Raw genomic sequence first — 22,555 nt, forward strand, 5'->3', positions numbered from 1 at the left:
TGAAATAGCCAACTGAGGTTTATTAAATCAAATAGGCGATGTGCAGAGGCATATTAACTTATCTAATCTGTAGCACATGCTTATTTCCCACACAAACAAGGTGTTACATCCATACAAAGGTCAATGAGAAAAAAAATAATGGATGAAACATTTCCCAATCAAGTTTCTGTATGAGCAACATTTCAAGGAGTCCACTGCGTGCAAAAGTACAAGTACATACACCGAATATAGGTCATTGAGTCCATTAAATACACGGGACACGGTATCAATGTGCAGTTTGCGTGTTTCACACTCCTCCACGGGACCGCAGCACGGTTCGCGTTGGCTGCGCGGCTTCCATTTGTACGGGTGACAATGGATTGGGATAATTCGGGGGGGGGGGGGGGGGGGGGGGGTGTTAAGATGAAGACAGGCTGAGTAAGTGTCAAAAATCAAGCAGATACCTGAAGGGAGACATTTCTGAGGACGTTCCATTTATACCAAAGCGCACACAGATGGGCCTGCTTGTAAACAAATGCCAGACATTAAAAGGCTACGAGTGGTTTATAAAACCTATAAAAAGGACTAGAACACCATTAATGATGCTTCGTGATATTAACTCTTTCAAACCTGCACAGTTAGCTACGAGATTCAAGCCGAGATTAATGTTTCGAGCGAGCGGACGCACAACAAACTCATGTTTAAAAGCCCCAAAACTTGAAATAGGCATATTTGCAAGACAAAAACTAAAAAAAAAAAAATAAAAAATTCCCAAAGTGTCCGCGGAGTCGTAACTCTGAATGGCGATTTGTGAAATTCCCTGTAAGTTTAGCGAGAGAAACAAAAAGGAAAAAACAACAAACGATTTTTAATGTCTCCCCAGTCAGATGACGTCACTGTGGGAACGTAATAGCAAAGAAGATCCGTGTGAAAAGGTCTTTTCGGGTTACGCGGATTCGGTGGTTTCCACGGCTTTGATGAGATGATCGGGTTTGTTACCGGCTGAAAAATGCTCCCACATTTGCAAGTATAATCTCTCCAAATCCATCGTGTACTGTTTGGTATTGAAGAGGGGACTGGATATCCTTTGTTTCCACACCTTCGCACGGATCTTTTTCAGGCTGCGCAAAAGAAAAAAAAAAACATTGCATTAATGAGTGGAATGACATTAGGTGCAGTTAGTAGATGTTCCAGCCCCTTAACCAGGGACCAATGGCCTATAACAGGCTACAATGCACCTTTCATGTCCTGCACATGCGGTTTTATACACCGCTAGAAAGCAGACAGTGCGCGGAGTTCAGCACAATCTCGGCTATCCCATGATGTGCCCCAGCGCTGGAGATATCGGTGCTGTTACTTTCGGCGCTGATCTGTGCCCATTGTCAGAAGGGCGTTCCTGACAGTCCAGCTGGACTATGAGGACCGCCCGCCCCACCCTCTTCTTCAACTGCACTCGTCCATAGCACTGTACTTTCAAAGGTGGGCGTTCCTTGCCCAGCCATGACACTATACTGTGAGGTGCACCCCACCTCGCCCCCAGTACTAGTCCATGGACTGCCTAACAGCCCAGCACCCCTGACGATCAGCTGTTAGAAGCTGCACCACTTCTCTCTTCTACAGCCAGTGATGTCATGTTCATCAATCACATGGCCTGTTTGCTGCTCAGTCCCATTCAAGTGAATAAGGCTGAGCAGCTGTGCAAAGCCCAATCACTATACAACGTGCAACACTGTGCTTGGTAAGTGGAGAACAGGCTGCGACAATTGGATACTGCTGACAAATTTGCTCTGGTCCTTCTATTACTTACTATTCTAGGTCGGTGCCCAGTTTCACAGCTGTATCTTCATATTCTTGCCGGCTTTTAGCAATTAATTCTGGACAGCCAAGGCAGGTCAGCTGAGACGCAGCAACTCGAGATGCAAGTGTGTCACCTACGGTCAAATACAATCAAAATGATACAAGTTTACATGATGGGAATTAAGGCGGCAACAGAACGCTCCACTGAGAATTCTGGGCAGAAAACAGGGAACCCTGGTGACAGATCAATCACTATAATCTTTGTGACAGCATATAGATCTATCACGCGATGTAAACATACCATCAAAATCACAAAGCAAATCGAAGATTGCGCTTACCTGGCATAGTGACCATCGGAGTCCCTGCCCAAAGGACATCCATTCCAGTGGTGTGCCCGTTACACAAAGGTGTATCCAAACAAACATCAGCCAGCTGCCCTCTTCGGACATGTTCTTCTTTCGGTGCAACTGGGGAGAAAATGATTCTGGACTGGGGCAGCCCCATGTTTTGGGCGTACTGCTGGATGTTTGGCTCTCCTACGGCAGGGAACCTCAACAGCCACAGGACACTGTTTGGGACTCGCTTCAGAATCTGAAATGGAAGAACAAGAAAACTTTAAAATGAGGACAAAGTTCTCCGGAGCTGCTATACAGAGAAGAGTGGAAAGGTCTATAGAAGCCACGCCAAAGGAACCGCTAATAGGAAGGAGACTGCCATAGGTTATTTTAGATATAGACAACCCCTCATCTCCCCTAAGCTACTTACATTTGCCCACATCTGCAAAGTGGGAGGATCAATCTTGTAAAGTTGGTTGAAGTTGCAGTACACCACGGCGTCTTCTGGCAGGCCATACTGTGAGCGCGTGGTCACAATGATGGTACGAGGAACCTCTTCGCCTGTAGCCGCTTTATTATTAATCTATGAAAAAGCAAACACACGGGTTTCAACACAAAAAGAATAAAATGTTGCACTGACGTTATTTGTACAAAAAGGAAGAGGAAACGCCTCTGTAAGAAAGTCCAGGCCGCTCAGCACCTAGGAGAAGACGTCTACACATACCTGGGTTGTTGCCAGGCCATTGCTAATATTAAATCCATTAATGGTTATCTGGATTTGTCCTCTGTTGATCATTTCAATGACGGCTTCTGCAATGGTGTTCATGGGGATAACCGGCATGTTTAGTGCAGAGTTACTATCAGAGTTGTCTCCGCTCTCTGGGCCTTTCATCTACAAAAAGGAAACAAGCAAACAAAATGTTAAAAACGTGAACAGAAGCAAAAAACCGTGGTCAATGGTAAATCACAAGAGTGAAAGAGAAGCTGTCAGGAGATTCAGGCTGCCGGAACCACCGACATAAAGAGATACTAGCAAATAGGTTTTATTCTGAAACACTGCAGGTCCCCAGCGCTTTTCTCCACCCAGCTGGACTTTAATATGCATTTCATGCACCAAGAATTTCCAAAAATTGCATCTTTGTGTCACAAGGCTACTTGACGTCAAAGGACAGCAGGGTGTTGTGACGGATTCCAGGAGAAGCGAGTAACACAATATGTTGGATCACTTCCCCTGGACCTCCAATCATTATACTTTGGGGTCTCAGAGTATACGAATAGCCGTTTCGGTTTAGTCGCGTTTAATTTGACTGAAACTGCAGGTGGAACCTCACAAACAATGTAATAACCAACGTGAACAAAATCACACCAGTTATCCTGGCTGATATCTGATTTTGGTTATTTTTCGATCATCCAACACTAATAGGAAAGGTCAGAATCTTGGGGTAAAGTTCACACGGCGATTTTTGATCCGGAACGCTGCCTCAGCGGGTAACCACGACAAAGCTGGTGCAATGCACCGGCATCCAGCCATGCACTCCGCTCCGGATTAGGCCTAATGAATGGACCTAGTTGGGAGTGTCTTCAGGCTGAATCGTGAGGTGACTCCGCCTGAAGAATGAGCATGTCGTTTCTTTTTTTCTGGGAGCTGGAAGAGACGGCTTCCGGAAAAAACTCCTGAGCGGCTCCCATTGATTTCTTTTTGGTCAGGACTCAGAGCGGGATAGGTGTGAACTTACCCTTAAAGACTACAGCTCGACCTGTACCAATTCCCAGCATTACCAATTTAAGGCTGGGGTCCCACATTGCGGACAAGCTGCTTTTTTTTGTTGCAGATTTTGCAGCGATTTTGTGACCCAAAGCCGGGTGTGGATTAAAGAGAAGGAAGCAGTATCAATCATACTATTTTCCACTGCTTTTCTTGCCACTCCTGGCTCAAAAAAAAACGGCGCAAAGTCTGCAACAAAAAAAAAAAGCTGCATTTCCGCAACGTGGGGCCTAAAACAACAGCTGCACATAAACAGGTCAATCCCAACCGCATTCTCCACTGGTGAGGTCTATGGTCTGAGAAACTTATCCTACATACGACACCAGAAGCGCTGGTCTATATTTTATAATGGCTTCATAATGCCAAAACTATAAGATTTAAGACGGATCCTGATACTGGATCCATGAACAGTCCTGTACGCTCCTTCATCCATGTTTTTTGCTCCACCTCCAAAAACGCGAGCGCCAAAAATCTCTTTCTAGTTTCAACAAAAACTGCAGCAACTGGGACGACACTGGTCAGAGGATAACAGAAAATGAACAAATCTACTTTTCTAATCCCAAAACGTACGGTCTCACCTTTACAATTTTTACATCAGGAAGAGTCTCCAGAAATGCCTTTAACTCTATCCCGTTCAGCACAATTCTGTTGTCGTAGATGTGGCCGTTGGATTTGAAGTCTATCACTGCCTTTTTCTGTAAGGAACAAATAAAGAAAAAAAATTGAGCAGAACAAAAAGCTACAAATATCAAATTTAAAGGGGAGGAGCTTTACAAGATATCTGCAGGCATCATGTCATAGTGCAGGGGTATATAGGGCTGTTAGGAAGGAGTCAGTGTAACCTGTCCTGTATGTCTCTGCTCTATGACTGGAAGGAGTAATGGAGTCCAATGGGCAGTTCCATCAGTGATTGTACATACAGAGATAGCTGTCAATCACTGTCAGGACCGCCCACTTGACACTATTAGTCTACTGCATTCCACCTCCATTCTTGAGATTGGTGGTTGTCCTGGTGGTCAGACCTCCACTGATCACCATGTTACCTCTATATGGATAAGGGGTTAACATTAAAGCCTGGGCCAATCCTTTTAGACAGGACCAATGAAAGACAAGGTTTCTGTGCTAAGTTGATAACACTTATCTACTGTACCTTTAAATGAGGGAACATATTGGCGTGATCTCCAATGAAGAAAGTGTTGGGCATATACGCCATTTTCTCCGAGTACTGTTCAGCAACATCAATTGGAGAGGTCTCTTTATCAGTGATGATATAATCCATGAATGGCGCCCCGCTCGTTCCGGGATATCCCAACCACATAGCCTTAATGTCAACAGAATGCAAACAATTACTTATTGTAGGGTTAAATAACAAGAAAAATCCATTCCCATTTCCACCTTTATTACACTTAGGAGCCATAGTAAGAATACAATATATATACAACCTAGAATTACACTGAATAAAAGCCATTTCATTCCCTCATGAGGAGCCCAAGCGTATGAACAGTTAAAACTATTAAAAAGGTTTCGTTTTTTTCCCAACTCAATCTTCCATACTGATACAGCAGCCTCTGCGTGCTGGAAGCTACTGCAGTGAATGGGTGGCATGTGCAGTATGGTAATAGGAGTACCACTGCATTCCCCCAGTACTATTGCTAGCCAGTGGATGGCGCTGCTGCAATGCTGCACTTAATATAAGAGGTGGAGCTCACCCAGAAGCTTCTGCAACAGCTGATCTGTGTGGGGGCCGAGTGTTAGGTTATCAATGTCTGTTCTGTGAGTGTCCCATCAGTATAAAAGATTGATTGAGGACTGGAAGATCCGTTTAGAAGGGGCTGTGCAGGCATGCTCTCCCAGCCAACGTGACATCCAGTGTGGGGACACAGTTGCGTACTCTGCAGTATAGTCGCAAAGACATCAGAGTGACACCGTACCATTAGGGGGCGTTCACGCTACTGCTGCTGTCCGCCCCAGGGTTTCAGTCTTAAACCCTGGGCAAACTGGACAGGGTACGGCTTGCCGGCCGTCAGCTTTAAGGCTGGTCTTACACGACCGTAATGAATGTACGGTCCGCAAGTTGCTAATCAACAACATAGACTCCGCAGACGTCCGTGTCCTGCCATAGAGTTCTATGGGTGAGTCCGTGCAGTGCCGCAATTCACGGCCATTACGGACATGTTCTATAAACTGCGGACCACGGTTGCAGCCCCATCACACCATGGATAAAATATCCGGTGGTGTAAGAGGCCACATCGAGTATAATGTGTCCGCAACTGAAAACCCTCAATTGCAGACTTACATTACGACCGTGTAAGACCAGCCTAAAATCCATTCATTTGAATGACATTTTAAAGGTAACCACCAGTGCCCGTATACAGCCTCTCCGACAAAGTCATACATTGAAATGAATGGGTTTTAAAGCTGATTGCAGGCAAGCCATCCCCTGTCCAGTTTCCCCAGGGATTAGGACGGAAACCCAGGGGTAGTAGTGTGAATGGCACAATGGCCTTAATTGGATTAATAAGAGCTGTACATGAGAATAGTTAGGGTGCTGTTGGGCTGTGCCACACTTCAGGTCAGAAAGTACACCCCACAACCCCGTCAGGGTCTATGAATGTGCACCCTATATCCTTTTACAGGGTTCGGTAATACTGAGGACTAAGAGGACAACGTGCAACATGGCCTAAAAGTGGCAGCATTGATAAACATGGCATTGCTAATCACTTTTGTAATTCCACAATCTATTCTGTTAGATAAAAAAAAAGACAGAATACCCTGTAATAAACTGCTTACACACCTGAATGGGTGCTGCTCTCAGTGCAAAAAGCTCATTGCGTGCTCCTTTGGTGTATCCATTCATATTAACTAGAATATGGACTCCATCCTGATGAATGCGATCGGCTGCTTTACCATTACATGGGATCTAGAAAATGCAATTTTAGATTTAAAAGATAATCCAAATCAGATGGAACATAGAAAAAAAAATCATATCTATCTATCGTTCGTAACAAGACTCCTCACCTGCGACAAGTCAACAAAGTGGTTTGCTTCTGCCATGACTTTGACACGGAAGTTTGTACCATCATCAGGACTAAGCGCATAACAGAAGATCTGTGAAAATACAATGTAATGTATATGAAGAAGTACAAAACTAAACCTCCAAGTCCGATTAGAGGATCATGTATAACACAACAGCGAGACAATGTAAGAAAGCCATAATGGAGAGATAAACATTGTTACTTCTTACCTCAAACTTATCTGAATTATGCATGCCGGGTATGGACTGCATCAGGTGAGACGTAGGGTGATTTCCAAAATCTGAGCTCACATAACCCACCCTTAGTCTTCCATCGCTGGCCTTCAAATCCTTTGGATGCTCATAAAGTGGCTTGTGAAGAACATTAATCTGCAACCACATGATACAGATCAGTATTGACCACGTGCAGCCGCCCAACATTTCAGTGACACTTTAGTTGTGAAGAATATGGAAGAAATCAGCTCACAAATCACAGTTTTTACCTTGTCTAAGCACAGGTTTCCATGCCTTTCAGCAATGGCTTTCCTAAAAGCATGAGACAATGGATACAGCATACTATGGTGGGGATGTACAGATGGGAGTCGGTTCTTATCCAGCTGATCTGCGACAATACTGACTAGCTTCTTCATCCGCTCATCATAGTCCGTCCAATCGCAGACAATCTGAAAGATACATTGGGGAAAACAATATGGTAAAGTGTCATTGAGTAGAAAATTGTGGCAGGCTCAATCTCTACAGAGCATTAGATATGATTTTGCATGCTCACAAGTCTGGAAAAAAAATATAACAATAATAATAATTCTGTTACCTGAAGACAGTGTGCCAAGTTGCAATATGCATCTGGGAAATCTGGTTTAAGCTTCAGAGCAGTCCTGTATGAAGCAATGGCTTCAGGGATGTTGCCCGAGTCCTAAGGAGAGGAGACATTTACATGGAGTAAGTCAGCCACGCATTCACAGGCCAAATGTTTCCATGTAAATCTCATTTTAAGCAATTGTTAAAGGGATCCTATCATTCAGAACAATTTTTTTGTCCCTAACACATAGGAATAGCCTTAAGAAAGACTATTCTTCTCTACCTTTAGATGTCTTCTCCGCGCCAACGTTCAGTAGAAATCCCGGTTTTCGTCAGTATGCAAATGAGTTCTCTCGCAGCACTGGGGTCGGGCCTCTGCACTCAAACAGCACTGGGGGTGTCCCCAATGCAGCGAGAAAACTCTCCGGCACCGCCTCCATCTTCAGGAACGTCCTCTTCACACCTCTTCTTCTGGCGCAGACAATGACACTTGTAGGCCTCTGGCAGAGCAGACTGTACATGCCCACGGCCACAAGAAAAATGCCCGCATACACAGTAAGTAAGCGGCCATTTTCTTGTGGCGTCTGGGCATGCGCATTTGGCTCTGCCTGAGGCCTACAAGTGTCACTACCTGCGCCGGAAGAAGAGGCGTGAAGAGGACGTTCCTGAAGATGGAGGCGGTGCCGGAGAGTTCTCTCACAGCATTGGGGACGCTCTCAGTGCTGCGAGAGAACTCATTTCCATAATAGCAAAAACCGAGATTTCAACGTAACGGTGGCGCAGAGAAGACATCTAAAGGTAGGAGAGGAATAGCCTTTCTTAAGGCTATTCCTACGTGTTGGGGACAAAAAATTTGTTCTGAATGATAGGATCCCTTTAAGCTTTTTTTCCCCCCCCCCTTTACCTTATGAATGGATGCCAGGTTACTATGAGCATCAGCAAATGCCGGATTGATCTGAATTGCTCTGGTATAGCACTGCAACGCTCCTTGGACATCCTGCATCTCTTTCAATGTGTTACCCATGTTGGAATAAGCATCAGCAAATGTTGGACTGATTCTGAAAAGAAAAGGGATTATTAGGAAATCCGGCCCCACACACTAATATGCTTTTACTAACTTTTTCCCTCATATTTGCTTTTACCGGATGGCTTCTTTGTAATGCATTAGAGCTTCTTGAAGTTTCCCTTGTTGTTGCAGAACACTGGCCAGATTAGAGTGGGCGGCTGCGAACTCTGGGAAGACCTGACATGAAAAACATTCAGTGTTTTATAGATCAATCGTAAAAAGGAAGATTATAACGTATACCCAAGATAATGCTCAGTGCCTACCTCCAGAGCTTTCCGATAGAGACGCACAGCTTCCTCAATGTTTCCTTGTTCTCGCTTGATGTTGGCAAGGTTATTCAGAGAATCGGCGTGGGTTGGACAGAGGCGAAGGGCAGTATTGTAGCATTCTTCAGCATCAACCACCTTAAGAAAAACGCAAGACTTTCAAAAGGATATTTTGGAAGAATAAATAATACATCACTGGAATCACGAAAGCAGGAATGGATCCGCTGGTCAAGCAGGTGTGGCCGCTACATTCAGTTCTATGGTGCTACCAGAAAGCATTCAGCTATCGACAGCAGTTCCATATAGAATCAGGGTCAACCTACCAGCCCAACTCTCTGTTGGGGTCTAAGGGGTTGAACCCCCACAGATCTGCAAGTTATCCCCTGCCTATGGATAGGGATAACTTGTTTTGTGGGAACAAAAGGCATAATAAAAGTATTGGCCGCCAAGTTCTTTTAAATCAATTGCGAATTGTATTTTAAGAATCCATGAAAAGCCGCTACATTTTCGCTCTACTTACACTGCCCTTTTCCTTGAGAGCATTGGCAAGATTACAATAGGCATCAGGGAAATGTGGTTGAAGTTCGATAGCCCTTCGGTACGTGTCAATGGCCAGATCGATAAGCCCTTGTTCGTAGTAAACACAAGCCAAGTTTCCATGAACCACAGCGTGATTGGGGCTGAGGCTAAGAGCTCGTAGATAGGCTGCAACGGCTCTGCAAGGCAAACAGAAGACAAAACATCAACTTACAAAGGAAAACCTATAAGGAAATGGTGTACAACCTTGTGTAATTGGTGTAAGGGGGAGGAGGTTTGTGTCTGCAGGAATGGGAGTAACGACAGTGGTATGATGCAGTGATATACAGAATAGTGCAGTGGAAAATGCCAGCTTTCTGAAAGTTACCTGTCAAATATGCGAGCCTCTTTAAGGACATTCCCCAAATTAATGTAGGCGTCCAGAAAATTAGGATCAAGAGTTACAGCCTACAAAGCAATGAAAAAAAGCATCAAATATTACTGCCAAGCAAGGATCTCACAGGTAGTAGCAAGCTCTATACGGCTAATAGAATAGACACGCTCCTATGTAGTGGACTTGCCCAGTTCAGTGTATACCTTTCACGTCAAATGTGCTGTAGTATAGCAGCGTATAGTATAAGCAGATACAAGGTGCTACAAACCTTCTCAAAATGATGAATTGCAAGCCAGATCTCTCCTTGTGCATTAAATACACATCCCAGATTACTCCATGCAACGGCAAAATTTGGCTGGGTCTCAATTGCTTTTAGGTAACAAGCCTTGAAGGGTTTAAGCAAAGGAAGGGAAGAGAAGGACGGGATTTTTGAGAAAAGAAAAAAAATATATATGTTAGAATACGTTCTCCAAACCGCAAAAAGTGAACCTGCAGCATAGGCTCGCCAGCGCCTCAAACACTGCGCAAGTCGATGAATCCTACGCCTGCGCAAACCCACACCCAAATGCAACCAACCATTTCTGAGTTAGGCCATTGGAAATTTAAAAAACTTTACTAATTGGACTTATTGCATTGTAACTCGTGGCCATATGGCGTGAACGAGACTGGAAGGCAAATGTTCTTTCCTTCATCCGCATTAACGGCGGCACCGACCCATAGCCTTACCCTCAAAACATACGGCGGCACAGAAACCAGAAATGATTAAGACTGCAAGCAGGTCTAGGTCCCTGTAATGCAAGCGCAAAAGTCGCAAGCGCTCCCATGCTAAACAGCAATACTACGCTATTGCCGCAAAATCGCACACGCGCTGGCAAAAGTGAACGGCCAACCTGACGCATCGACCCAGTGTACGGGACGAGTAACAACAAGGAGGGGGGAGGCGAATAAATCCCAATCCATCCGCACGTAGCCGAACCCTTGATCCCACGTTTGAACTCGCTACGGGTTAAACATCAAGTTGACTGTCCACTCGGATTCCTCCCCACGCGAGGCGCAATCCGCAGCGCCGCCTTTGCGTTACTGCAGGCTCACAGCGCATGATGAGGAGCAGAAACGATTCAGTCCAAACAAAGAAGAAATAAAAAAGGAAAAAAATAATGAACATCTGGAAGAGTTAGAAGCTTACATCTACAACTAGCTCCAATCTCTCTTCTATAGTATAACTTTGCCTTTAAAGAATTGTGGCCATTGGTCTAGCATTTTTTATTTTTTTGTACTTTTAATTGCTTGTAAATAAAACATTTTAAGCCGTTTTTTTTAATTTTATTTTTCGAAGCCACAAGACAGAAGGATTCAGGCATGGAGCAAATGGTTTTTTTTGTTGTGGCAGTTACAAACCCGTTACCATATTTCTCATGTGACTTTTCGGTGCGTTCCTTGCTGGAAGAGGAGGAGGTGCATGTCTGCCTAGATCCAGGCCTCGAGCTCCCTTCAGCGAGGCACCTTACGCATGGCATAGCAGTTTTCACCCACCTGAAACCTTCTAAATACAATATCAGTGGTAAAAAACCAAAAACAAGAGAGAAAATAAAACAATATCATTAGTAAAAGATCTCAACAAAGCAAGGGAAATGCTTTTTGGATATGCTCTATGATTTAGACAAGGACAAAGCTGGTTTTTCATGTTGTATCATGCAGGGGGGTGGTGGCAGAGTGCATGGCTGGAAGAAAGGCTCTCAAATGGTGGATAATGACGAAAACAAGAAATTTCGGTTGGATTTGCAGGAAACGGCTGGCTTGATATTGGAAATGCACTGATTACAAAGAAAGTCAGAATATTGATTTTTTCAAGATTTCTTTCCTCATTTCCTTGCCAAAGAAAAGTCTCTCACACTAGGTGCCTCCAGAAGTCTGAAATAAAAAAAATCAGCATCCTATGCGGGCGCGGTTTGCTCCTAGGCCAAGTGACGCTAAAGCAGCGGTGAAGTGCAATGGGTTAGCTGTCCGTTTGCTGGGCGGAGAACCGCGTCGTCGAAAATATTTCAGGTCTAGGCACTAACACTTAAGACTAGAGAACTCCCACCGTTTACAAGATCACCCTACCGTAAAGGTCTCCTTGCAAGCGGACAGCTACGCTTCATTAACACTCCATGCGATTGCATGCGCGTGGGGTTTGGAGTAACAGAGGCTCAGTCACGCTTGGCCTCACGTTTCTCCCAACTCCTTTCCCTAGCGGCGGCGCAAGTCGCACAAGGTGGCTTGTAACAAGACTGCAGGAATCCACAGTTACAGCTCGCAACCCAGTGCAAAGCTGTAAAACGTATTGAAATAACGTTTGGGTGATGATGGGTTTTCACTGAACCATAACTGCTAGAAGCCACCTTCATATACCATTTGTTTTCTTTCCATCAGTCCATTTTCTTAATACAAACCAGCCTCAATCCTTCGTGAATGGGCCATCTTATTTTTTACGATGGCAAAGCAGTCAAACGCAGATTGATTTTATTTTAATTTTTTGTATTTTTTCTCTAACAGCCTTTCTTCCATAAAGAAGAAACATGTACTGCGGGAACAGAGGAGTTAAAAAAATAAATAAATAAGAAGTGGGCTCTTTGGTTTAGGGGAGGGGGTTTGTAGTGCCTCTAAGTTCATCAGCCGAGATGACCTAGTGGACTAAGACCAATTGGAAAATGGCTGACAATTCAAGAATTAAGAAGTACCTTTGCAAATTGGAAAACCGCCACATGGGTTTACCAAAAACGGCCGGACAGCGCCCCAGTATTTGGAGGGGCGGCACATTCCGCTATACGCCTTGGCTCGCGCTTCTTAATTTACAGCCTCGTTCCATTAACACACCGCAGTAAACACTGTATAAAGCTAAACTGAGGCACGACTGATGGTTCAGTGCACTGATGCTGCAATAGAAGAGTTTAACGGCACAAAACCAGAACGTACCTTGGCTTCTTCTAAGCGACCTAGGGCTTTAAGGAGGTTACCCAGGTCACTGCGCACACAGTACAAATCCTGGCAAGAAAGAAAAATGGATATATTTACAAACGGGAAGAAAATGCAAAAGAGATAAAGCGGATCGCGTGCAAACAACTGGAAGGTATAGAAGATGATCAATTAAAATATTTAGGCCCGTCCTCAAATAATTCTCTGCCCCTATATTATCTCGTAATACAATGAAAACTGCAAAATATAGAAAGAAATCTTCTGTGTCCCAAGCAGCCATTGTTCTCTTCAGACAAGTCAATGGGTCTATGCATACATCCATTTATGGCTCCAGGTGTCTGTTCTGTGAAACTCAGTACACGTCCTATTCTGATTGCTGTATCACCAGTCACTGACGCCGGGTTCACACCAGCGTCCGGTCTCCGTTATCAGGTTTCCGTCTTTTGCATGCAGAAGATGGAAACCTGTCATGACGAATCCGGCCGTGAGCGCCCGTGAGTGTTTTGAGCTCTCCGCGGCGAAACCGTTTTTTAAACCGGACATAGAGTACTGCATGTCCGACTCTGTGTCTGGTTTTAAAAAAAAAACCAGTTTCGCCGCAGAGAGCATAAAATGCTCACAGCCGGACACTTTTCAATCCCATTCAAATGAATAGGTTTGGAAAGCTGCCGGCATGTTTCCGTCTCCTGCTCTGTTTTGTGCAGGAAACGGGAACCTGCAGAACGGAGTCCCGGGTGCAGATGTGAACGAGCCCTTACCCATTCCAGTCTGCAATATTATGCACATTGGAGCCATTTACCATGGACAAAACAATAGGACATGGGCATGTGGATAACATCCAAGGACGGGTTCACACCTGCGCCCGGACTCCACTTTGTGGGAGAAACTGAACAGGAGACGGAAACCTGGGAGTCAGTGACCGCCCGTGAGCGTCATGTGACTCTCTGCAGCTAAACTGTATTGTTTTTTTTTTTAATCGGACACAAAGTCCTGCATGTCCAACTTTGTGTCCGGTTAAGAAAACGGTTTCGCCTCGGAGAGTCAGAAGACGCTCAGGGACGGTCACTTTACAAACCCATTCAAGTGAATTGAGATTCTGTCTTCTGTCCAGTGAAGCTTCTCATTCCTCCGAATTCTTCCCCTAACACAAGATACATGAACACTCGGCTACAAGAGGTGACTTACAGGATTGTACTGAAGAGCTGACACATAGGCTTGCACGGCGCCCTCCATGTCTCCAGCTGCCACCAGAGCAGCAGCGAGATTGATGTATCCATCGATGAAGTCCGGTTTCAGCCGTAGTGCATGCCGATAGTGCTCAATGGCCTCCTGCAGTTGTCCTCGTTCTTTATAGACATTTCCCAGGTTGGAATAAGCTTCTGCAAGTAGTGGGTTCTGCTTTATCGCCAGTGTACTAAAATGCGCTGACCTGCAAAAGACAAGGCCACGGACAACTAAATACAAAATAACACTTCTGTACGGTGGGCCCTGTTATAGTTTCCAGCAGGGCTGTGGAGTTTTGGAATCCACATCAGTTTTGGGAAAAGTTAGGATGTGTTCACATACGTGTGCTTCTCTCCAATCATCAGGTCCTTCATAAGACCAGAATAATGGAAAAACAATCTAACAAGATTTGATGAGAGTCATTTATGAAGCCGTGGATAAATGGTGGCCTGACAGTCGGTGGTTTGCTCTACCAATGCCAATTGAAGTCAATGGAAGGCCGAAAAAACGCAACGTGATTTTTTTTTTTTTTTACAAAAACCACTAGTGTTATTCAAAGAGGTCCATACATTGTGCTGGAGCAAAAAAAAAAACCCTCAAGATTCTGATGTGATTTTTTGAGCCAAAGCCGAGAATGGCTACGAATAGAATTGGAAATATATAGAAAGCTCTTAGGGCTAGTTCACACGGGGGCAAGGAGGCGGATTTTGACAGCGGAGTTCGCCTCAAAATCCGCCCCCATACAATGGTGGTCTATGGAGACCACTAGCGTTTTGTGAGCTGCCCTTTCAGGATCACCGAACTGCGGCTACTGCCTGGCGGCAGCAACCTCTGGAGTCAGCCCATTCATTTGAGCAGACTCTGGAGGGGGAAACCGTGACAGTCGTGGCAGGCGGGTTTTGACCCGAGTGTGACGCGGCTCTCCTTATGCCAAAATCCGCCCCCCGTGTGAACGAGTCCTTATCTCCCTTCTGCTTAGTCTAGTCCTGGTTTTGGCTCAAAAAAGCGCAACAAAATCTGCAACAAAAAAGCTGCGTTTCCATATCGTGAGGCCTTAGCCTTAGTCTTTTGGATAAACCGGACTCGCAGCACTTTTTTTTGTCCACTGATTTTCGGCAGTTACCCTGATGGAGTCTCTAGGGGAGACGACGAATGACGCCGATGTGAACACAGCCTTACTGAAAACCTGGATCATAATTTTAATCATTTGCATTTGACATTTTGGTTAATTTTGCCACACCTTGGCCACATTTCTGGGAGGGAGTGAGCCCAGATACAGTGTGGAGAGGGTCACTGGCCCGACCTGAATCATCAGCATTTACTCGTTTTCTGGCACAGGCTTCAATGCAGTCATACAAGTACATACGGCCTATAGGTACAGTCTGACACGTGGAGAATGGACACGGCGTCGATTTCTGCAGCAGACTCAGCAACTAAAAATCTGCAGCAAACTACAGTCCCATGCAAGTAGCAGCAGGGATTCATGTATATTTTGCTATGGATTGCTGGATCGTTTGCTAGATCTTGACAACACATATAAGACCCGGTTCACATCTGTGCATGGGTTTCTGTTTGGGGATCCCCTGAAGGGAAACCTAATCTGCATAAAAAAGTGGTTAGCTTAGGAAACCGGCGGACCCAACAGACTAAAATGGGGTCCATGTGGTCTCCAAATGCAGAGAGAAAGGTGCTGCTTGCACTTTCAATAGCACCCCTCCCCCATAGATATAGAAAACAGAAATACTGACCTGTCGAGTCTGCGACACTGAAAGTGTATAGAAGAGAGAAGCAGTAAGACGCCAGTGTTATCAGGCTCTTGTCTCCAAAGTTGCATGCAATGTCTTTCAGCCGCCTCAAAGTCCCCGGCCTGATATTCACGATGAGCCAACTCCGCTAGCCCTTGGAAGGAAAGCATACGTTTCGTTGGTTCTAGAGAATCACCAAACATCCAGGGGGAAAGGAAAAATTAGAGAATGGAAATAAAATAAAAAAAAATAGAAAAAAAAAATAGAAAAAAAACAATGGAGTAAACTAAAACGTGATGCATAATAAAATGAATGATTGCAACTGAAAGTCATTAGTGCCTTTGTAACGCAGCGGACATGGAGTCCGAACACGACCGCGACGGTTACAGAAAATGAGCGACGGGCCATCGAAAAATAAGACGTCCGATTTGTATGGATCGCTCAGACTGAAATCTATGAGGCGTAAAAGAACCCTCAAAAATGGACCAATACGTCTGCCATAGTCGTGTGAATACGGCCCGGGCGTCCCCTTAGCGGTGCTTTTCAATGGTTTGCAGACAATGTGCACATCCTTACTTATTCCCTCAAGGCATCTACACTGAACAGATAAGAAACAGCTTGGCAAGTAGTTATTATTAAAAATATAGTGTCTCCATAGTCGCAGACAGCAACGGCGCCCCCTGTGGTATCTGGTCCTGCAGTCACGTGTTACTCCCATCTGTCTACCCCAAGGAAGCGAATCTCTTATGGAACTAGAAGTGTGTGACTGGGGTCTAACTTACTGGGTCACTCTATACTGAGGTCTAAGTATGACCACCCATGGTGACACCCTAACATTTACTGTAATATGTCCACCTAAATCTACCACCTGCCCGACTATGCAACACTAACAGGTCACATGTATTAAAGGGATCCTATCACTGAGACGACATTTTTTCTAAGTACCACGTCGGAATAGCCTTAAGAAAGGCTATTCTTCTCTTACCTTTCATTGTCTTCTCTGTGCCACCATTCACCTACAATCCCGGTCCTTGTCAGTATGTAAATTAGCTCTCTCGCAGCACTGGGGGCGGGCCCCAGCACTCAGACAGCACTGGAGGTGTCCCACAATGCTGCGAGAGAACTCTCTCCAGCGTCGCCGCCTCTTCTTCAGAAGCGTCATCTTCAACCTCTTCTTCCGACAGTGGCTTGTAACTTCTAAGGCCGGAGGCCTTGGGCAGAGCAGACTGTGCATGCCCACAGGCCACGAGAAAATGGCCGCTTGCATAGTATTGTAAGCGGCCATTTTCTCGGGGCCTGTGGGCATGTGCAGTCTGCTCTGCCCGAGGCCTAGAAGTAAGAAGACACCGCCGGAAGAAGAGAATGAAGAGGCCGTTCCTGACGAAGCTGGAGAGAGTTCTCTCGCAGCATTGGGGCCTACCCCCAGTGCTGCGAGAGAGCTCATTTGCATACCGAGAGAAACCAGAATTTTAGGCAAACGGCGGTGCAGAGAAGATGATGAAAGATAGGAGAAGAATAGCCTTTCTTAAGGCTATTCCGACGTGGTACTTAGAAAAAATGTTGTCTGAATGAGAGGATCCCTTTAAACTTAAAGGGATTTTCCAGAACTTGAATACTGATGGCCTATAATCAGTATAGTATAGACAACGAATATCAGACAGGTGGGGACCAACTCTTGGCTCCCCCATCCAAGGACTTGGCGATACGGTCGCACCGCAGCCTTTTTATTGTTTAGCAGACAGCTCTGTATTTCCCAGTGGTTGCACCTGGTACTGCAGCTCTGTAGAGCCACTACAGACTGGACAACACCGGGCCACAAAGCTCGCCCCAGTGCTGTGAGCCCTTTACACAACTATCAGATAGGGAACAATAAAGAAAGACCTTCAGTATTAAAGTCTCTATAAGGCCGAGGCCCCACGTTGCGGAAACGCAACTTTTTTTAATGCAGATTTTGTTGCGGTTTTTTTGAGCCAAACCCAAGAATGGCTACAAAAGGAAAGGGAAATTTGGCTCAATAAAACGCAGCAAAATCTGCAACAAAAGAAGCTGCGTTTCGGCAACGTGGGGCCTCGGCCGATATGCGGTCACTGTGCAAAGGATAGAAGTAGTTTTAGGGGACTGAAGGCACTAATGAATGAAATATAATAAAACAAGAAGAAAGTGGATGTGCAGAGTGATAATGACAAGGGAAAGGGAGAGAGAACATTTCCTGGACTTCTAGAGAAGACGTAGGGGAAAAAAATGTCACAATATGTTCCAGCTAAATCTATTCATGTGAGCGAGGAAGAAACAAGGCCGGTTAGTGCACAGAATACAGCAAGAAATACTCAGATGATAGCAGCTTTATACTCGGAGGATGTGGCAGCACGGCAGTGTTGTCATAGGCACATTTCAAGGCCTTTATTATTAGAAACCATGTCAGGCTCATTAGTCACGAGGTATTTTTGCAGCTCAGTCCCATCCGAGTCAATAGAGATTGAACACCAAGCAGATCCATGTACGTTGCTGTATATGTATGGGCCCCACTAATCCCCCACGTGGCGTCCTGCAGCGACAACATGCTGTGGAATAAGACGCAGCCGCAACGCATTGAGGTTTTTCCTAGAGCACTTTTATCAGAAAGTTCACAAAGGTTTCCTCTGCAGACTTTCTGCTTCGGTGATCCCTATAAGGAAACCGCCACGGTCTCTGTAGGTATAATTCACATAATGCGATTTCCAAAACTTGAAACAATTTTGGAATTTGCAGCGTGTCGGCTACACGGATTTTTCCACAAAGTCGGGATGAGATTCCCATCCACTTTGCTGTGACCACTAAACGCCACTTCTTCTCCCCGCGACGTTTATGCCACGTGGGGCTCTAGACTGAGGCTACAGAAGTGCAATTTTTTGGCTACATTGGAAACGCAAACGACCTGCAAAGTGAATAAGGTTTTGTTCAGAGTGTAAGCTCCCATTCTAAAACAGGATTTAAAGGGATTCCATCATTAAAAAGCTATTTTTCTGGGTACCATGTTTGAATAGCCTTAAGAAAGGCTATTCTTCTCCTACCTTTAGATGTCTTCTCTGCGCCGCCGTTCGGTAGAAATCCAGGTTTTCTTCGGTATACAAATTGAGTTGTCTCGCAGCACTGGGGGCGGGCCCCAGCCCTCAAACAGCACTAGGGGCGTCCCCAATGCTGCAAGAGAACTCTCCAGCGATGTCTCCATCTTCTTCTGGAACAGCCTCTCTTCGCATCTTCTTCCGGCGCTGGCTTCAAACTTCTAGGCCTCAGGCAGAGCAGACTGCGCATGCCCACAGGCCACGAGAAAATGGCTGCTTACACAGTATTGTAAGCAGCCATTTTCTTGTGGCAGGCATGCGCAGTCTGTTTTGCCCTAGGCCTAGAAGTTAGAAGACACTGCCGGAAGAAGACCCGTTCCTGAAGAAGATGGAGGTGGTGCTGGAGAGTTCTCTCGCAACATTGAGGACGCCCCCAGTGCTGTGAGAGAACTCATTTGCTTACCGAAGAAAACCGGATTATATACCGAACGGCGGCGCGGAGAAGACATCTAAAGGTAGGAGAAGAAGAGGCTTTCTTAAAGTTATTTCTATGTGGTAGGCAGAAAAAAAATGAGTTTTAATGATAGGATCCCTTTAAGCAAAAAACAAGAAAATTGAGATTAAAATTGCTAAATACCCATAAACTAGAAATTTTAGGCAAAATCACCCAGCCCTGCCCATAGGCTATTACACAGCAGGATGGCAAAGCCTATTCTACACGGCTTCTCCACATCTCACGATTGTCTGGCACGACATACTATAGACACGTCCCCTGACGTCCTGCGCAGTATTATCACTGGATATTTGCTCATATCAATAAAAATAAAGGAGAGATAATCTGTTGTAGCCGGTGATAGTGCAGAGGACACAACCCCGGGTACAGACACTGCTATAAGGTCACAGTCTCCAGAAAACAGTGCTAATATGTACAAATGTCAGGAGAGAACACGTCACATGTTCCTACCACCACCCAGCAGCGATGACAGCGATCTGAAGACACTAAGTCTAGTACGAGTGATCTATATACACTAGGAGCTGTATACAGGGCCAAGAACAGATTTAGCTCCCCATGGGTAAAGGAACTTTGACACTAAACCTACAATTCCCACATGGAGTCTTATCACAACCATCTCCAGGGGGCTGGGGAAAAACCGAATTTTCCAGTTTTCTCCTACATTGTCCTGAGACCCCCAGCGACACAGACACAACAGCACAAGTGAATGCAATAAAGACGTCTCTCGGGGGCACCTACAAGTCTGCATCTCAAAGAGTCCCAAAGCATCTGTAGATATCGCTGGGCTTAGGTCATGTTCACGTAAAATTAGTTTCCATTATAAATATGCCCAAGGGATAAGCGGCATGAGACGAGGGTGGCAGATGACAGACACTGATGCCGGGTATCTGTCCTGGAAGATACATTGCACGTGACCCCGCGCACACAAGGTTCAGTGCGGGGACCTCCTTCCAAGAAATTCAGGAATAAATTGTCAAAGGAGAGATATAATTTCACTTGTAGGGTGTGTCATCATATATCAGGGAAAGCGGGTAACGCCACAACCTGCGTATATTTCTAGGAGGAATAACAGAGGAACAGAACAATGCAGAGCCCAGAATGGTGTCAGGTTTACTAACCACTTATAATATATATATATATATATATATACACACACACACACACACGTCAGGGATGGAGACTAGACTGATGTCAGGCTGCGCTATATAGTGACATATACAGTATATAGTGACATAGGCCACAACACCTGTTATAGTCAGCACAGCTAATACAAGGGAGCGTGGGCACGCTGCAACGGCCATATTGCCAAAACCATGACAGGATGCTTGCAAAATAATCCAACTGTGATGAATTTCATTTTGCAACTCACAGTAATTTATGCGCTACAACAAAGCCCATCACCTTGGCTAGCGGCAGTGAACATATGGCCACTCCGTGTGTATATATGTATATATATAAGATAAGATAAGATAATCCTTTAATAGTCCCACCTTGGGGAAATTTCAGCGTGTTACAGCAGCATAGTAATACAGATACAGGATAATACAGAGTAATATGTTACAGACGTAGACACACATAAGCTGAGAAGAGAAGATATACTAGGAGTCCATATATTAGACATACATGTGTGTGCATAGATCTAGATGTATATATGCCTGTACACCGGCACTAGAAGAAGCCATTAGAACATGGCAGGAACAGGAGCATTTCTTGTTGTGTATCCAGAATAAACCCCCTAAAAAAACTGGACCCTATGGGCTCCTCTAGAACGGGTCCAGCACCAGTCAGGAGAAACAGACACATGACTACCTTGGCACAGCCGAGTGGTGGCGAAGGCTCAGACGCCAACTTACATTCTGTGCCCTCAATCCTTCTGCCCCCAGAAGGGACTGGGGGGTAGGAAGTAGTGGGTGCAATCCACCATCTCTGCAATAATGGGGCCCGTGGGGTGTCAGGTCACATTACATTGCAATGGCATGAACTATATATATACATACATATATATATATATATATATATATATATATATATATATATATATATATATATATACACACACACAGTATATGTGTCTGTGTATAGGGCATGTACACAATAAACCAGATTACCCCCCAATACCCAGCTCCTTTAGCCTCCATTCATATATGGTGTCACCCCTGCAGGTATATAGACTGCACTGCACAGTATACAGATCAGACATAGCAGAATATATTAACGCTTTCCTCTCCGCACAGTGTCTCTGCTGCCTCTAGGGCGCCATCCCCAGTCCATGCAGCAGCCTGCACCCCGCACAATGTCTCCTGCCCATCCAATGAAGCCCCAGCCGCTTTGTTACACGGACACCCCGCCCTGAGCCCCTCGTAGCCCCCAATCCCCCGCCTCAGCCCACCCCCGGTCACACCGCAGCACATACAAGCAGCCATGTCCCATGATCTTACCTGTGCTATCGGCCACGCTACCCACTGATGCAGCCATGTCGATGGCGAGAGTCCGCGCACAATCCTGCTCCGGCCTCACTCCGTAAGCTGAAATGGCGCCTAGCAGTAAAACCGGATCTACAGCCAGGAAAAATAGGGCGTGGTCTCCTTCCGCGTGCGCGTTACTTATTCCAAAAAAGAAAAGGTTTCTGAGAATAATGGCGAGAAACAAACGTCTCCAAGACGTGAGTGACCCAACAGTGTAATGAAGGGAGATTCTCCAATCTTAAGTGTTATGTTTGCGAGTCAAAAACGCATAGTATCCTTCCGCCCAGTGCAATGCGACAAACAGAAAAGGCGGAGCATGCGCCCCGAGGCCTTCAGTGTGGGAGCCGAGAGCTCGGGCGGCCATTTTTGTTGTGGGAAGCTGATAGGGCATGACGTAGACTTGTAAAATATACAGTGTGCAGAAAATGGCGCATGATGTGATGTGTGAAAGGGATAAAATTAGATAGCTGTGAGAGAGATCATGACTCATCTAAGCGGACCTGAGTCACACATGAGCTCCATTGTTATTTCTGTATCCAATAATGCTATGGTTAGAAACATGTAAGGCTTTGTTCACACCTGCAGGAGAACAAAGTATACAGAACATTTATTTCCATCTAAAGAACAGGTCATTGAACTCCTGATAAGAAGCCATTACAGTCAG

The 22,555-nt window shown here is 45.3% G+C and overlaps 1 protein-coding gene across 2 annotated transcripts; it reads right to left on the minus strand.

Moving 5' to 3' along the window:
- Positions 1-21,992, minus strand: OGT (O-linked N-acetylglucosamine (GlcNAc) transferase). Of its 2 annotated transcripts, none has more exons than XM_075259086.1 (22): positions 21,865-21,992; positions 15,875-16,025; positions 14,088-14,331; positions 12,903-12,971; positions 10,216-10,332; positions 9,942-10,021; positions 9,558-9,753; positions 9,035-9,175; positions 8,848-8,948; positions 8,610-8,763; positions 7,719-7,820; positions 7,393-7,572; positions 7,121-7,279; positions 6,895-6,984; positions 6,671-6,796; positions 5,027-5,197; positions 4,455-4,571; positions 2,836-3,003; positions 2,542-2,694; positions 2,115-2,367; positions 1,787-1,910; positions 1-1,100 (listed from the first exon to the last, which is right to left on the minus strand). In XM_075259086.1, the coding sequence occupies exons 1-22, from the start codon at positions 21,899-21,901 to the stop codon at positions 926-928; spliced, it is 3,108 nt and encodes a 1,035-aa protein (XP_075115187.1). In that variant the 5' UTR covers positions 21,902-21,992; the 3' UTR covers positions 1-925. The 2 variants fall into 2 exon arrangements, with proteins under 2 accessions (XP_075115187.1, XP_075115186.1); XM_075259085.1 differs by having other exon boundaries at positions 15,875-16,055; positions 21,865-21,981.
- Between the last annotated feature and the right edge of the window lie 563 nt (positions 21,993-22,555).

This window comes from Leptodactylus fuscus, chromosome 11 (genome assembly GCF_031893055.1).
Source record: "Leptodactylus fuscus isolate aLepFus1 chromosome 11, aLepFus1.hap2, whole genome shotgun sequence".
Classification (NCBI taxonomy): domain Eukaryota; kingdom Metazoa; phylum Chordata; class Amphibia; order Anura; family Leptodactylidae; genus Leptodactylus; species Leptodactylus fuscus.

Bases quoted from the DNA above. Each gene is read 5' to 3' on its own strand.
- OGT (XM_075259085.1), bottom strand. From the start codon at position 21,901: ATGGCTGCATCAGTGGGTAGCGTGGCCGATAGCACAG. The intron at 9,754-9,941 runs GTAACTTTCAGA...TTTGCCTTGCAG, and splicing joins GAGGCTCGCATATTTGACAG to AGCCGTTGCAGCCTATCTAC. The intron at 3,004-4,454 runs GTGAGACCGTAC...TCCTTTTTGTAG, and splicing joins CTGATGTAAAAATTGTAAAG to ATGAAAGGCCCAGAGAGCGG.